This window comes from Rhopalosiphum maidis, chromosome 4 (genome assembly GCF_003676215.2).
Source record: "Rhopalosiphum maidis isolate BTI-1 chromosome 4, ASM367621v3, whole genome shotgun sequence".
Classification (NCBI taxonomy): domain Eukaryota; kingdom Metazoa; phylum Arthropoda; class Insecta; order Hemiptera; family Aphididae; genus Rhopalosiphum; species Rhopalosiphum maidis.
The window spans coordinates 21,835,558-21,852,706 of record NC_040880.1 but is presented as its reverse complement, the minus strand read 5'-3'; the positions used below and the strand labels follow the sequence as shown (position 1 = coordinate 21,852,706).

Here is a 17,149-nt window from a genome sequence, read left to right as displayed (position 1 = left end):
ATTTTAAATTTCTTTTATAATATACTATTACTATAAACAATATAGGTCACAAAGATGTGTACTATATAATATATTATAATTTATAGTTAGCTATTATGAAATTGCATTTATATTATCTTGCGATGTATATTATAATTTATTTTCGTTTATTCTATATTAGTAATAATAAGTATAATTGGTATTTATTTTTAATTAAACAGTAGTTTTAAAATAATACTTTTCAACAATAAATCAAAAGTTAAATTATCTATTTATTCTGATATTGTATGTAGATTTTTGATTCACGTCAAAATAAAATGATTTTTTAATCATAAAAGCACTTAGAAAAAAACAACAATTTACCGCCATTGATTACTCTAATTTTTTGTTGGTTATTTTGTCAGGTGTATGATAGTCGTCAAAATTTAAATAATATTAAATTATTATTCCTATAATCCTATATCGTATATATCAGGTATAAGTAATCGAAGTAAATCGTTAACATATTGATTGGAACGTACAATAAAATAAACATTAGTGATTTTTATCATAATTCACATTCCAAATGCAATTTTTATTAGATTAATATAGACATTAGACATAATAAATATTGTAACTCATACTGGTGGTAAGTACTATATGCATTATATGCATTAATGTGTAAGGTACTTATTTTATCGATAGAAATGATGGTATAATAATTTTTTCTGGTTACTTCGCACTAAACACAATTATATACCGTAAAAAACGAATATTTAAGTTTATTTGAATTAAATATTCACTTTTCTGAACAATTCTGAACCGTGTAACTTAATAATAATTACCTATCTAGATTAATATCTTTGCTGTGTTCACGTTAAAATATTTTTTCAATCCGTACGTCTACTCACAATTTTAAAATATCAAATTATATTTTGGTTTTTCCAATTCTTACAAGGCCACAACTCCATAAAATAATTTATTTTGTGCCACAACTATGGCTGTGCTCGGTTATAGTCTGTAGATAGATAAACAAAAGTTACACATCGTGATATTATTATAATTACGTGCCTATCGTATAATCACGGAACAATTTCACTTGTATTCACTTTAGTCATACGAAATCGAACGCACTCGTTCTTATCATAATATTATGTATATTGTATAATAAATTAAAATTGATAATAGACCCAAATTTATTGTACACTATATATAGTCTATTACAGGGGTCACTAAATGGTGACTCGTGGATAGTTTGTATCTGGTCCACGACCAAAAAATTATTTTTTTAGTTATTATTTTTTATGATGAATTAAATGAGATTTTTATTTTTATTTTACTTCATATAAATAAACGTGCATATTAAATTTTTATGAAAAAAATTTCGAATTCCGTTAAAGGAACCAACAAAAAATATTTTGTTATCCCTAGCCCAATTTAACCTAACCTCAGAGGCGTGGCGAGGTGATTTTGAGGGTTCAAACCACCCAAAATTGACTGGTTTATCAATCGTATTTTATTTACAAAAAAAAAATATGTCTATGCGTGTTATTATAAAAAAATATGATAGTTTATCAATATAAGTAAAATATTAAAACTATTTTGTTTTAACATTTAAACGTTAAAAATAACTCAACAAAATAAAAAAGGTTACTATTTGTATATACTTAAAGTTATTAATGTGATATTATTCTAAATTTTAAGTAAACTCTCTCTCCCGAAAAAAATTAGAACATTTTGGTAGCATCACGTGTGCCCTTGTGGTTGGTCTTAAACATAAAATATTTTGTAGTTTTGTATACCTTGGACATTTTTTTGTATGTTTCAGATCAGTTAAAATAATACCGCAATCATGGACTTCAGAGAAATTTTCACCGTATCCACACACAGTGGTGAATTTGACTTTTTCAGGAAAACAACCTTTATCCCAGTGGTTCCCAAAATGTGTGCCGCAACGCTAATCGTTATGTGCTTCAAAAATAAATTTAAAATGTTCTATTCTTTATTTTATCTAAAAAAATAGTCATCGGTTTTATCAGGGGCACCATGAGAACAATTCAGTTCCAAAAGTGCGCCGAAAGACGAAAAACTTTGGTAACCCCTGCCTTACCCAGTTGGCCAATTATGTATATATATAGTTAAAGTTAATAGACCAAATGCACAGGACTTGACTTTAGCCTAAAATATTTTAAGAGTAAAAAACCAAATCTACACTCTCTCTATTACTATATACACTAGACATTGTAAAACAATTACAAATTAATAAATTATATACGGTACATCTACAGAGTGTTCCGCGAGGATTTACCCATTGCGATATCTCCTGAAATAATGGAGATATTATAATTCTGGTTTTTTAATAAGATTCACAGGGGCAAGAACTACAAATATTTCATTCATGTTTTAATTTCTTTTTATGTTTTGGTAAAATAGTTAAAAAATGTATTTTTTTATTTAATTATTTTAAAAAAATTGAAGATAGCCATTTTGTAGAGTTTTTTTTTCTGAAAATATTGACGTTTTAACATTTTAATTTCATCAATTTCCTGATTTTTAATATTTTTTCTAGTTTCTAGTTCTTGTCTCTGTGAATCTTATTAAAAATCCAGAATTATGATATCTCCATTATTTCAGGAGATATTGCAATGGGTAAATCCTCGTGGGACACTGTATAAGTTATAGTGGTATACATACGGTTTTATTTAAGATATATAATATTAAAATTTGATTTGATAATTGTCTGTTTAAAATTTGATTATAATATATATGAATAAAATAAATTTTATGTGTAAAACCAATTTTTTTAGTAGATACCTATTGATGGAGTGTCTTTGGTACTTGGTATAGTTAATTTCTTCTGTAAATCAACTTCAGAAGTGGTTGAATTTCTACAATTTTTAATAACAAAAATGGTAAATTAAATTTATAAAATAAATATAATTGTCATATTTTGTTTTTAATTGCTGCAGTACATTATATAATTTATTAGAGTCTACAATTTTGAAAACATAACAATAGTGTACATTAAAGAACTGTCATCTTAACTCTATATTATGAAAATGTTGAACACCGCGGTATAGTACGGCAATCTTGATAAGAGTGTTCCGTTAAATAACTCCTGTACTGAATTATCCGGCTTTCCCCTACACCAATAGGTATTTCTTAAGTATTGATTTTTTTTTAATCCTTAAAAAGTTAGTTTTAGTATGCTATTATTTTATACTATTATATAAGTATATAGGTAATCTTACTATACGAATGTGCTTAATAATATGTTTATAAACTATACATATTTTTAATTATACCTACACTTATTTAAATTAGTACCTTAATAACGCAATTAAATTATTTTAAATATAATTAAACAAAACTATATATTATATGCTGAATAAAGTCGGCTTTATCTGTATAAGTCTTGCATTATTTTAATAAAATATATTTGGAAACAGAACTTAACGGTCAACAACACGATATTCGTTTGTTTTTAGTTCAAAATATCACAAATAATATTGATAATTAATAAATAGCCCGTCATATAATTATATAGGTTTGTGTATTAAAATAATAACTGGGTTGTTGTAAAACATCAGAAAATTATATAAAAATATAAACTTAAATTTGCTAAAATTATGTTTCCGTATTTAAATAGGTAATACTTATAACACCTATTAAATTAAATGACATTGGATGTTATTTTATTTAATTATACTGAAAAGAACCCAAAAGTTATAAATATTAAATAAACTATAGTTCTATTTATTCGAAAATACGTGACGTTTTTTCACCATCGATGCATTTGATGATATTTTGATATTCATGCATGTACAGTAGTGACAGTAGTGTATGTTCAATTTTTGAACTCTCATAATACTCTCCACGCTATTATAAATATTTATTTTATTTTATGATTTTGCATGTTTTCTGAGATTTATTTGTCACATATAATTTAAATAATATGTCAAGTAATCTTTAAAACATATGTTTTATACATAGTTCAACATTTCACAATTGTAGAGCATATTTCGTAATTTTTTAGTTGATATAAATCATCCAAACTCTGCAGGTTAGAACAAATAATAAATGTAATGGTTTTGGAAAAAATTAGTTCGTCCTTTACAGACTAAATATATTGCATGTACCTACTATTACACAATTTACATAATTGAATTACATGCTTTAATTTAATTATTTATAGATCTTATCATTAAAATCCTGTATGATGGACAAATTAAGAGCTGAAGAAGTTACCGTTAACTTTAAGTTGATGAAACGATCCATGATCTATCACATATTTAATCCAAACGGTTCAAAGATTTTCAATTGTAACATTTACCGACTACTATTTTTTCTTTATGGAGTATTTGTGAATAGCATTGTCGTTTACAGTGCTTCAGGCTTTTTTGTCGAAATGGAAGATACTTTGACTTACATTGATTTCTCTGTTATTATATTCGTTATGATTAATTTTTTTTTATGCTCTTGGAGGTTTTTCATTTTTTTGTATAACATTGAAATAATGTATGACGTGTTTAACGTTTCATGGTTTAATTTTTTCAAGAGCAAACATTGTTGTAAAAATATAAATGTTCTTTTCGGCTATCGAGACAGTACGATTAAAATCACCAATTACGTTTTCGTATTCTCGTTAACAGTGATGTCACAGTGGATATTATTTCCTCTCGTGCTCGTTGCATTCAAAACACCCGAAGATGAAAATATCCGCCAACAGAACATTATGAACTTGCGTTATCCTGTATCTACCCACAATTACAATCAATATTATTTCTTATTTTATTTTATGGAAGTAATAGTAGCATTATTTACCATGTATGCAATGATCTTGCCAGACATACTGTTAATTTCTTGGTGTTGGGCTATAATTGCTCAACAGGATGTCCTCAATCAAGCGTTCAAATCCATTGGACTCGAAGATAACTCACAAATAGGTAATATTATTTGAAATAGTAAAATATTTATTGAAAAAACGTAAAAGAGTATCATAAATAATTTAATTTCGAAAATATATTTTAATACAGCATTTAATATTGTTAATGTTTTTTTTAACATGAGTCACTCATTGTAATATTGTAGTAATTATTTATTTCATAAGTCGATGTTAATTTATACTATATTTTTTAAATATACCTATTATTGGTATATTATACGTAACCCGTGTGGCTATATCTACCCGAAAGTATTTCGTTGCGCAACACCATTGGGTAAACCTAATCTTCCGCAATAATAACAATATCATAAAATTTACCAATTTATTTTACTTCATCATTAACCTTAATTAATGTCCCAGTACAAATTCGCTATTTGAGGAAAATGGCGATAGTTTACAAGATATGAGCATGTTTGAATTTTCGCGTAACGTCATAAATTATACACTATCTCAAAAGCAAAAAAACGATGTAAAATTTCTCTAAATCCATTATCTCTAAACATTATAATAAATTAATGACATATTTGTCAGAAAAAAAACATAAAAAAACTGAATCAGTTAAAAACCTAACAGATATTTCAGCCATTTTTAAATAATATATGAACACTAAACACTGACCAATTTTGAACAAATAAATTATAATTGCTTAAAAAAAACACTATATTTTTATAATGAAAATATTCAATAATTAATAATTACAATTGCAGCATATTATGAAGATTTTAAATCAATTCTAGTTGATCAATCACAACTTAATCTGTAAGTATTAATAGTACATTATTATTTAGATGAACAATTATCGATTATTAATTAAAATTTCATATCGTATGACGTATAGACAATAAACATGTCTAACATAATAGAAAAGCCCAAATTATAGAAACTAGGAAAGAGAAAAATGTATAGATATTATGAAAAAGTAAAAATGTATTAAAAATAATATGTTATAGGTATAAGAATTATTCAAGTCGAAAATGACATGAAATTATCTACTTATACTTAGTTTTTGCAAAATTCAAATTGTATGTATACGTTAGGTTATTTGATAATATCCCCGGAAATAATGCGAATACTGTTTCTGCGGCAGTGTCGGTTATAAACTGGGAAAAAAGGTTATTTTATAATTAGAATTTAGAATTACTATTTTAATCAATATATAAATTAGTCCCAGGTATATTACCTTTTTATAAGTTATAAATTTATAATAGAATGAATGTAAAATTTGTTTCTTTTAATTCTTCTATTTTATTTACTGGAATAATTTGATATCCGTTGGTTAATTATTCATATAAAATATGCTTAATTTTTTTAATCTTTCTTAATTATCAATAATAACAAATACACTTATTAAAAAATTAAAAATAGTAAATAGTAAATAGTAAATACAGACTATATACCATGAACGACATTCAAAATCTAAAATTAAATTTATGTGATCCTTTGATTTTATAAACGCTACCTATACAAATTACAAACATACTTATATAGTATATATATAGTGAGTCGATATTATTCAGAAATGAATGATAGGTAAATGTAACTTATTGTTTAATCTTATTCATGAACTATATGTTATACCTACTCTTGTTACCTTTTTTTCTAACTATACCGATATCTTTCAAGTAATGCTATTTCCTATGTAAATATTACAGTGATTTCAGTAGATTTTAATTCATCATATTTTATTTATAAAACACTAAATACATTTATTATGTTGACTAAAACAATACCTAGTAATTTAACATAGAATTATGTTTAATTGATCGAAGATATTACAAATACCAAACATAATTACAATATTGTTTTAATTAAGAATAATTTATTTTTTTTCAGGAAAATTAAATCATTTTATTCAGTTGTGCGGCCTGTTATTTTAACATACGTCGCTATTATATCAACATGTTTCATAATAGTAACTTATGTGTTAATTGTGGTAGGCATATATCTTTTACTTTAACTTTTACTTTACATGTTACTGATGATGTAGTAAATTGAATTAACTCATTGCATTTATAACTTATTTTTATAATGAATATATCTACTAAATAACGACATATATATTCCTAGTTATTAATTTATCATATATATTCATACAGTATGTATGTGTGTACCTGTCTAGGTATACACTACGTATACAGTTTAAATACATAAATATTATATAGTAATTTAATGCATTCATAATATGTTACTCGATATTCATAATTAATCACTCGTTATTTCTAAAAGTATTAATCTTTTCAAAAAGAAATTTAAAATATAAATTTCTATTATTTCATATTTCCAATATTTTTTGTTATTTGTTATATTAGTTTAATCACTATCAACTATTTATTTTTTTATACATACCCATTAGCTATACAATTTCAAATTTCATAACTTTAAGATAAATACACTTTTAAATATGCCTATGTATGAAATTCGTAGAATATTGGGTGAATAGTTTCTTATAACTTATAAGGTTATATCATTAAGGAATTAGATTCAAATTAAATTATGGCATAATGTAGATTATAATGTAACAAGAATCTTCCAACTATTGTCACCTGATTATCTATTATCTTAAATTCAAATACATACAAATAACAAAAAAAAAAATATTGAATTCATTAAATAATATTTGTTAATAGTAACTAGATATTTTCATAAAAAATATTACATCAAATTATAAAATTTAGAAAAATGGCCACATACACACAAATCTATGAGTAATAGTAATTTAACAACAAGTATGAGTGTTGATAAAAAACTAAAAAATATAATAAAATAAAATATATTAGAATTGTTTAGAATTGTATTAATTGAAATGCGATAAATGTAATAGTGTAATACATTTCTAAATAACAATTAACAAGTTTATTGTTAAAGGATTCACCTTGTGTAAATAATACTGAACATAATCATTAATACGATTGAAATATGTGAAAAGGTTTGCTTGTCAAAGGAATCACATCCAATTCTCATCATTATCAAGCTCGGGTCATCAGCTCTGTATATGTGCTTACACTTATTTCTATATTGTTATTTATTTGACAGAATGAATATTAAAGTAAAACATTAATATCTACTAGTCTTCGGCTTAGTTTGATAATAATTACATATTTTGCAGCTACAATCCGTTAATACTAGCATATATTCTTGTGATTGGACGAAAATGGATATCAAATTTAAAAAGTTATTATTTTTAACGATGCAGATGAATAATGCCAATACTTTAATAATAAAAGCTTCACCAACAAAAATTGTCAACCGACAATTATTCGCTAATGTATTAATTTTGGATTTTTTTTTTAAATTAATAACTAGTTATATACTACATGCAATAACTAAACTAAATTTTGTTTCAGATTATAACAATGTCTTACAATATCGTTTCCGTCATGCTGAAAACCACAAGTTAAAAATCAAATTTTCGTGCAGATCTAAAATTTTGAGCAATTAATAAATTAGTTAATATTTTAATATAGGTAATATAAATACTAGATACTTTATAAGAAAATGAATGATAGTAAGTACTGTAATAGTGTAAACTGTAAAAAAATATACATTTATTAATATATTATAATAATAATATCTTCACTATTCAATTCATAATAATTTAAAGAAATATACATAAATCATTTTTAAAGAAATGTTTTTCAAACGAAAATTGTTATATTTATTATCAACAAACAAAAATTTGATAAGTGGGTACACGAATTGCGTCCGGATCTTTTCTAAACAACTACACGAATTGAGTCTGTTTTTTAAATTTTTAAGTGAAGTTGATTCAATATTTGTGGATGGAACTTTTAAAATTTGCCCAAAATTATTTATACAGTTTTTTACAATCCATGGTTTGCAAAATAATAATTACATGGTATTTTTTTTACTTCCTAGTAAAAATATAGATTATAGATAGTAGATACTGACACTAAAACATTTACACATCTCGAATCTTAATTTCTAAGAAATAATATCTATTTTTCACTTAAAATAATATTTTCCGATTATGAAAAAGCAATTAATTTTATCATTATTAATCATGTGGCCATCAGGATCAGTGTAATTGAAAGGATCTGGGTTTCATTTAAGTCAAAGTTGGTGTAGGAAAATTCAAATGGTTGGTTTGAGTCAAGAATACAAAAAAAAGGTCCATTCAAGTTTTTACTAGTTTTTTAATTTTTTAATTTAATATTTATAACTTTTATATTATTTTTTATTTTAGTTATTATATTGCACACTCCTATAATTTAAATCTACATATTTTCATTTTACTTATTTCTAATTAGGAACATATTAACGACAAAAATCAATATTTTTAATCTGCCGATAGTCATAATTTGCTATTGACAGTCCTAAATCTGTGTAAAATGAACACAAATTAAAGTTTTTTGCGTCGGTGCGCATTCTGTATAATTATTAAATATGGCTTTGACGCAATTCGTGTAGTCGTTAAATATCACCGGGACGCAATTCATGTGGAAAAGGGATTTCGGGAGTCGGGACGCAATTCGTGTGCAGCGGCGTAAAAATCTTCCTATAGTCTTCGAGAAAAATGTGCTCTTTTTGTAGGGGTGGCCATTTAGTAAACTACCTACTGGGGTCTGGTACCCCCAAGAAATTCCATTCCATTCTACAGTTAAAAAAAGTCAACCAACATTTAAATCAAGTAGGTTCGCATATAGTTTAGGTTGAGATAATAGATACCTAACCTTGTATCGGAATCCTCAATAGTTAATTTTAATCGAATTAAATATTTCTGTTAAGGAAATAATGATGTTGATTTTCCAAAATTATTTTAACTATTTTTTAATCCTTACCGATATCAACCGACAACCGATTCTGCATTAATAGTCTGTTCGCCAAGGGTCCAGCGTCCAGGACTGCCCGACTGCGTTGCGGATAAAAACTCGTCGTTCTCCTGCACTACAAAACCTAACGACGGCTCACCTATTTACCGCTTATTGCCCTTTAGCGAGTGAAATTTTTGATGCTTTAACAAATAACAGTTGAACGTTAAAAAAAAATATAACGAAACAGTAACCTTTGAACACATGATATTTAACACGGAAGATCATGACATAGGTAGATCACTAGTCCATAGATACATCAATCAATAAAGAGAATGTCTTCAAAAAATTAAGCACTGCAACGTACAAGTATAAAAGGTCACAACATGTCAACATAGTATAGATAGGTACATAAATGCAATTTGAGGGGGGGCTAAGCACCCTCAAAATCAATCATAGCCCCCCCTAAATGGTTTGTATATATCTCCTTCCACCTTTATATATCTCAGGGAGCATACCCAGTACATATATGTAAATTATAATAGCCCTCCCAGATTTAAAACTCAAATTGCGCCTGTGGATAGGTAATAGCATTGATTTTAGAATATACTTTAATATATTCTAAAATCAATGGTAATAGGTATGTTTACGGATTTGAATATATTCACTAAAATAATAGGTATTATACTATTTTTTTTTAACTATTATACATACCTAGCTATTTCGTGTAATTAATTAAAGTATGTATTAGCCATTAGGTAATAGACAATTCGAAAAAATTAATTCAAATAGTACCATTTGTGGTACCTATGAGTTTTTTAAGAACTTTTGCAACTTCAATAATCGGCCCAACTTATGAATCATCCGGCACATACGGGCTATGGCTATGACAAAATATAATATAATATATTTTGTCATACCTATACGATATCTACATTAATGAAAATCGATATTATATGAAATCAAATAGTATTAAATTATAACTGTCAATATTCAAATTCAATTATTTGCAAGTTGGGAATTATTATACAATTTAATCAATTTATATAATAGACTAAATAAATAAGTTTGTAAATATTTAAAATAAGTGAAAGATGTTTTTTCTGTGAAGCATTTACGCCAATTTTTTTTAAAAATTTTAATTGATTATTATATCTTGTGAAAAGTATAATATTATGTTTATGGAAAAATTATCGAATGCAAACATTGCAGACATAGCTCGGAGTGGATGGATTTAATATTCGATGCATTGTCGTTCTAATAAAGTTTTTAAGGTTATAAATTATTATTTATATTACTTTAACAAAATTAAATAATCACATATCACAGAATAATAAAATTATAACCTGATAAATGATAATGAATTATTTATCATAACAAATTAAATTGAATTTGTCATGTAATGTATTTAGTAGGTATTTAATATTTATAGACAGTATTATTATTAGTACTTAGTATTTACTAGTAGCAAATAATAGCTATTCTATTATAGCACTAACCGAATTTCCGCCTGTTGTAACTCGTGAGTATTTCCGTTTTTTAGACCTTTTCAAGTGTGCAGTTTCATTCACGAATTATTTCAAAATGGTAAAGTATTAACTATGTCTTTAACGATTTGTATTGCTATTAATAGTTATAAGGTATAATACATTAAGTCAATAACATTATAATATTATATTATTTGTTTCGGTACGATGAGTAATCTGTAAAAATGAATAAAGTATTGTAAAGTAATGTTCAATGTGACAATGTACAATAATTTATAATTTTTAACTCTTATTGTTGCTGTTGTAATGATTAAGTTGCAAGCAACAACAATAACTTCCTGATTTTTTTAAAATTGTTTGATATGTTTAAATAGATGATTAGGTACTGGTTTTTTTATAGTCCCGCCGTTCATATAACAATAAATACATCGTATAAATATAAAATAATAAGTTTATTTATTGATATTAATCTAATAATTTAATGATAGATATATTGATATAATATTAAAAAAATGGAATGATTATACTTTTAAAACAATGATAAATTAAAAAATGTTTATAATGTTAAAATTGTGATTCCCAAAATTCTGTTATATTTTTTAAGATGGTGTCAAACGGATCACTATTGTTTACTTTTGATCGGAACATAAATTTTAATTTTTTTAATGTTATATCAATATATCTATCATCGAATTGTTAGATTAATATCATTAAATAAACTCATTAGTTTATATTTAAACGATGATTTAATGTTATATGAATGGCGGGACTATAACATACCAGTACCGATAGTTATTATAATTATGATGTTTAAATATAGATTTATTCATTTATAATAGGTTTACAGGCTGTAAATACCTTATAAAAAGACCATACTAACTTTATTATTGATGTGTTTTTGACCAGAAGGTAAAGAACTATCTAATTAATTAGGTCTTCATATTATTTAAGGAATAAATTAATTTAATCAACTGTTCTTTAAAAAACAATTATCTTAATATATCAAAATTAATATAATTTTATGAATTTATAAACTGTATAATATTGTTTTTTTTTTAAATATTTATAGAGTATTATGGACTATAATGGTGGCGCCTTAATTGGCATGAAAGGCAAAGACTGTGTTGCCATTGCAACTGATAAGCGATTTGGTATACAAGCCCAAACAGTCTCTCTTGATTTCACAGTATGTTTTTTATTTTATTTCTTTAATATTATTCCTTATCACCTATATTTAATTGTTTTAGTTTTCAATTATAGAAAGTTTTTCAAATAAATCCTCATACATATATGGGATTTCCTGGTTTAGCTACAGATATATTTACCGTATATGAAAAAATAATGTTCAGAAAAAGGTTATATGAATTAAAAGAAAATCGGAAAATTTCTCCTAAAGCACTAGCGTCTCTGGTCTCCAATTTGTTGTATGAAAACAGGTGAGTTATTTTTAAATTAAATTAATTGCAAACTTAGATTTTAGTATTTTCAGTAATTTTCCTTCAAAAGATAAAATCTATGCATGTTGTTTTATAAAATCTTATTGCTGGGTGTTAAAAAAGTTGAGAATCATTATTTTCAATTATATTTGTATTGATTTAACTAATTAAAAAAAAAATATGTACAACTTATTTGTCCATCATCAATCAATACATCTTAATGTGAAGTTGTATCAAGTTATGGCTTATACTTTGTACTTAATGTATAATAACTTTTTTTTAAATTCCATACTGACTGTTAATTGATTGACCTAGTGACCTGCTGAAGTAAGATTTTTGAGGCAATTTCCTGCAGACAAAAATGAGTGTGTGGGAGAGTACTGGACAGTGGATTTAGTGCAATAAAAAGTATTTTATAATAATTGTAAACTGAACATGGATGGTCATATGGTGGTTTGCCATAAGTCTGAACATTTTTTGGCACGCTACTAGATGTATATGTTAGAATTGTTTCTATTCTATTCAGTTCTTCCAATCTTTATATAGTTTACAGTAATTGTATTTATTTTATATTTTTTGTATACAATTAAATCTACTTAAATTTTTTAATTACTTTAAAGTAAAATCTATTTTGTATACATTTTTTATCAACTATTTTGGTTTGTACTTCACAGGTTTTCACCATTCTTTGTCGAACCAATGATTGTTGCTTTAGATGAAGTGACATTGGAACCATATATGTGTGACATGGATTTAATTGGATGTGTAAACAAGTCCGATAACTTTGTGGTTGGAGGTACTAGTTCAAGCCAACTATACGGTCTTTGTGAAGCTCTTTGGGAGCCTGATATGGAAGAAGATCAACTATTTGAAACTATCTCACAAGCTTTGGTTAGTGCTTGCAATCGCGATGCTATTTCTGGTTGGGGTGCTAAAGTTTACATTATGTAAGTACAATTATTTTATTTGAAAAAGTATAACAATTATTTTTTATTTAAATGTCTTGACAGGTAATATAACAAATCATTTCTTATATTTCAGTAAAAAAGACAAGATAATTGTGCGTGATATCAAGACACGAATGGATTAGATGTTGGAACACACAGCAATTTCAATAAAATTTGAACACATTTTTGTAAAAATTATTATTCTTATGGAAAGTTATAAATGGAATAAAACTAATATTTTAATAAAATAAAGTATTTTATTTTGTAATTTGAATATTTAAATATTAAGAATATTTTTAAAAATATATAAAAATCAAGCAAAAATTTTCTCTTCTCGTCTTTTTTTGGGCATCATTACAGTGCCGGGTTTATGTTGTGCTTCTGGATGATTTGCTAACTCTGGAGGACAAGTTGATACTGGACTAGCTTGTATAACTTGTTTGAGATCATAAAACAATGGTGAATCATCTTTTGTTAAAAATGAAATTGCCACTCCGGTCTTTCCAGCACGACCAGTACGTCCAATACGATGAGTATAATCTAGAGAAAGAAAAAAAGAAATATCCAATAATGTTAATCATTTTTTAATTAGCAATATCGGTATACTTTTCAAAAAGCGTATTAAATTACCTTCAATTGATTTAGCCATGTCATAATTGATTACCATAGACACATCTTTGATATCAATACCACGACCAACTACGTCAGTTGCAACCAAAATATCTTTTTGACCGCCTTTGAGACTTGCCAGAGCAAACTCTCTCTGTTCTTGTCCTTTACCACCATGGAGCGTACACGCGTTATACTAAAACAGAAGAAATGTATTATATTTAATTTCTGGGCTATATTACCTAAAATTGTTATTTATAAATATACATTATAATATTATATTTACCCCAAGTTTCTCCAGACCCTTAGCCAACACATCGGCACCTTTCTTTTGGTTGACAAATATAATAATTGGTGGATCGACTTTACGACTAAGGATTTCAACAAGTCTTTTACGTTTATCGTTTTCACTCATCATATGGACTATTTGTTCCGTACGTTCTACAGGTTTACCAATGGATCCAATGTAAACAACAGCAGGACGGCGTAAATATGTACGAGCTAAACGTTCCACTGCTGGAGGCATGGTAGCCGTAAACATCACAGTCTAGCAAATTAACACAAATTTTAAGATATCAATGTTTTTCATCCATTTATTAAATTTTATTTACTTGTCTATATTTTTTTTTTGAGTAATAATTTGCTAATAATTTGGATTCATCTTCAGCATCTTCATTATCTGGCTTCAAATTTGTCACCGGCATGTACTCCAAAATCTTTTGTACATCTGGTTCAAAACCCATGTCTATCATTCTGTCAGCTTCATCTAACACTATATACGTGCATTGATTCAAAACTAAATATCTGTTTTCCAGAACATCAATCAAACGACCAGGTGTTGCAATAACAATCTATAGAATAACATTTAAATTGTATAAGATATAAAGAAGATATTAAATTTTATAGTGACATGTTAATTACTTCACATCCTAATCGTAATCTAAATCCTTGTTCTTCTCTAGACAATCCACCAACAACAACTACAGTTCTGATACCTAATGGCTGTCCGAATTTTAAAGTTTCTTCTTCTATCTGTTGAGCTAATTCACGGGTTGGTGCCAATATAATTGAATAAGGACCCTAAACATATTTAAAATGCAATTTCTCAATATTCCTTGAAAATTTTAATAAAATAAAATAATAATCATCATTACTTGGTCAACATCTTCCATTCGTTCCATTTTAGGTAAAGACTGAATCCATTCAATAAGCGGTATAAGGTAAGCCAAAGTTTTACCAGAACCAGTTTCAGCAACACCAATAATGTCACGATTCTATAAATAATAAGGAATAAAAAATAAAAATATAAATAAAATAAAATAAAACTATTTACTTGGAAACCGATAGGAATAGCTTGTCGTTGAATAGGTGTAGGATCTTTGTAACCAACTTTTTCAATGATGTCCATAATCTCACTTTTAATTGTAGACTCCTTCCATTTACGAATAGGTTCTGGTATTCTACCTCCTTGAATATTAAATTAATAATTGCTTTAAAATAATATTGAAAACATTCTGAATTAGTTTCTGAAATACCTTTAATAGTTATATTATAATCTTCTCTAAATATTCTCCAATCCCTCTCAGTCATTTCATCCAATTCTTTTTCTGACCAATGTCGGTCGTCCCATTTTTGTTTATCTTCTTTTCGTTTTACTTTTTTCAACCTTACCTTTTCTTGCTCCTTCTCAGCTTCAGTCCTACGTTTTTCCATGAGTTCACCATAAAATTTGGACTGATCTTTTTTTTGTGCTTTTATGTCAATACCTGCTACATTACCACGACCAAAAAACTGCACTTGATGACGCTCCTTGTATAGAGCGTTATAATCAATTGAAGTATCTTCAGATGCATCCCAGTCAAAAACAAATTTTCTATCATTCAGCCGACGAACACGTCGTTTTTTTTTGGTTAAACCTAAATAACGTTCCCGTATGGCTTCTTGTTCCTTCTCTTTATCTTTATACTGTTCCTTGTCTTCAGGCTCTTCTTTTTTATCTCTTTTTCGTTCTCGTTCCCGACGGTCATGTTCTTTATCCCTTTCGCGTTCACGGTCTCGATCACGATCTCTGTCTCGATGGTGCTCTCTATCACGATCTCTGAAAAATAAACTGTACGTGGTATCCAACTACGTTTGATTAAATTACAACAAAGCAGTGCTTACCTATCATCCCTGTGGTTATTACTGCCGTGTCCACCGTCCGCTTGGTGTAAGAACTCTATGCGCTTCTTGCGTTCCTCCTCTTGCTTCTTCTTCACTAGTTCACTTTCTTCTTGTCTCTTTCGCAAGGCTTCGGCGGCTCGTTGTTCTTTTGTCAAAAACACAGGCTGAAAAACCATTGAAAAACCTAGCATAATCAACTCCGCATGTAAAGTCAACAGAAAATTCACTTACCTTGCTCCTGGCCAACTCTTCAGCTTTTTTCTTGGCCAAAAGTTCCTCAAGCGACAGAGGTTCTTTTTTCTCCGACTTCGACACCGGCGTCGGACTGGCCGAAGAGTTTTTGCTATTGTCCATTTTTCATAGATTCCGAACAAATCGCATAAACTTACACCTTTCGTGTGCCCCACAGCCCGCCAACCAAGCCAAGAATAGTATTTTACTATTTTAGATTTTAGAACCTTTAACCACGGTCACGACCCACGAGTAAATAAACCTATAACGCACGCTATCGTTTTCTGTTCAAACAGTACACAAAAAGCTGAAAAGACATTATGTTGTTATTTCTTATCTGTTATCAGTCTTGTGTCGCCGCCGAATAATAATAATATGTTTAATATTCTGATCACGGACTGGTAACGAATAAATTCGTTGGTGCCTTGGCGGGTGGTGATGCTGATCAGCGATCACTGACCATCAATGTCTAATGTCTCTTCACCGGCATCTCCTCTACACCGCATACAAAATGTTTTATGCTGAAAGTACGTGTCGAGCGCTATCTATCTCTATCTTGATTTACAACGGTAGTCGACGAAGATACTATAATCTAAATCATGGA

At 27.3% G+C, this 17,149-nt stretch overlaps 3 protein-coding genes across 3 annotated transcripts; 2 read left to right on the top strand and 1 right to left on the bottom strand.

Annotated features, from left to right (window-relative positions):
• The first annotated feature begins 3,978 nt into the window (after nucleotides 1–3,978).
• On the top strand, nucleotides 3,979–8,383 carry LOC113549670. Its single transcript, XM_026951074.1, has 7 exons — nucleotides 3,979–4,021; nucleotides 4,154–4,904; nucleotides 5,611–5,662; nucleotides 6,737–6,836; nucleotides 7,830–7,949; nucleotides 8,010–8,168; nucleotides 8,248–8,383. Exons 2-7 carry the CDS (start codon nucleotides 4,175–4,177, stop codon nucleotides 8,299–8,301), a joined length of 1,215 nt encoding a protein of 404 aa, XP_026806875.1. The 5' UTR covers nucleotides 3,979–4,021; nucleotides 4,154–4,174; the 3' UTR covers nucleotides 8,302–8,383.
• A 2,661-nt stretch (nucleotides 8,384–11,044) lies between these two features.
• On the top strand, nucleotides 11,045–13,860 carry LOC113557450 (proteasome subunit beta type-3-like). The gene is made up of 5 exons (XM_026962982.1): nucleotides 11,045–11,259; nucleotides 12,229–12,345; nucleotides 12,420–12,595; nucleotides 13,270–13,542; nucleotides 13,637–13,860. The coding sequence occupies exons 1-5, from the start codon at nucleotides 11,257–11,259 to the stop codon at nucleotides 13,683–13,685; spliced, it is 618 nt and encodes a 205-aa protein (XP_026818783.1). The 5' UTR covers nucleotides 11,045–11,256; the 3' UTR covers nucleotides 13,686–13,860.
• LOC113557441 (probable ATP-dependent RNA helicase DDX23) lies at nucleotides 13,796–17,048 on the bottom strand. The gene is made up of 10 exons (XM_026962969.1): nucleotides 16,546–17,048; nucleotides 16,315–16,478; nucleotides 15,687–16,249; nucleotides 15,485–15,618; nucleotides 15,306–15,425; nucleotides 15,073–15,231; nucleotides 14,763–15,002; nucleotides 14,438–14,698; nucleotides 14,173–14,347; nucleotides 13,796–14,082 (listed from the first exon to the last, which is right to left on the bottom strand). Exons 1-10 carry the CDS (start codon nucleotides 16,666–16,668, stop codon nucleotides 13,856–13,858), a joined length of 2,166 nt encoding a protein of 721 aa, XP_026818770.1. The 5' UTR covers nucleotides 16,669–17,048; the 3' UTR covers nucleotides 13,796–13,855.
• Between the last annotated feature and the right edge of the window lie 101 nt (nucleotides 17,049–17,149).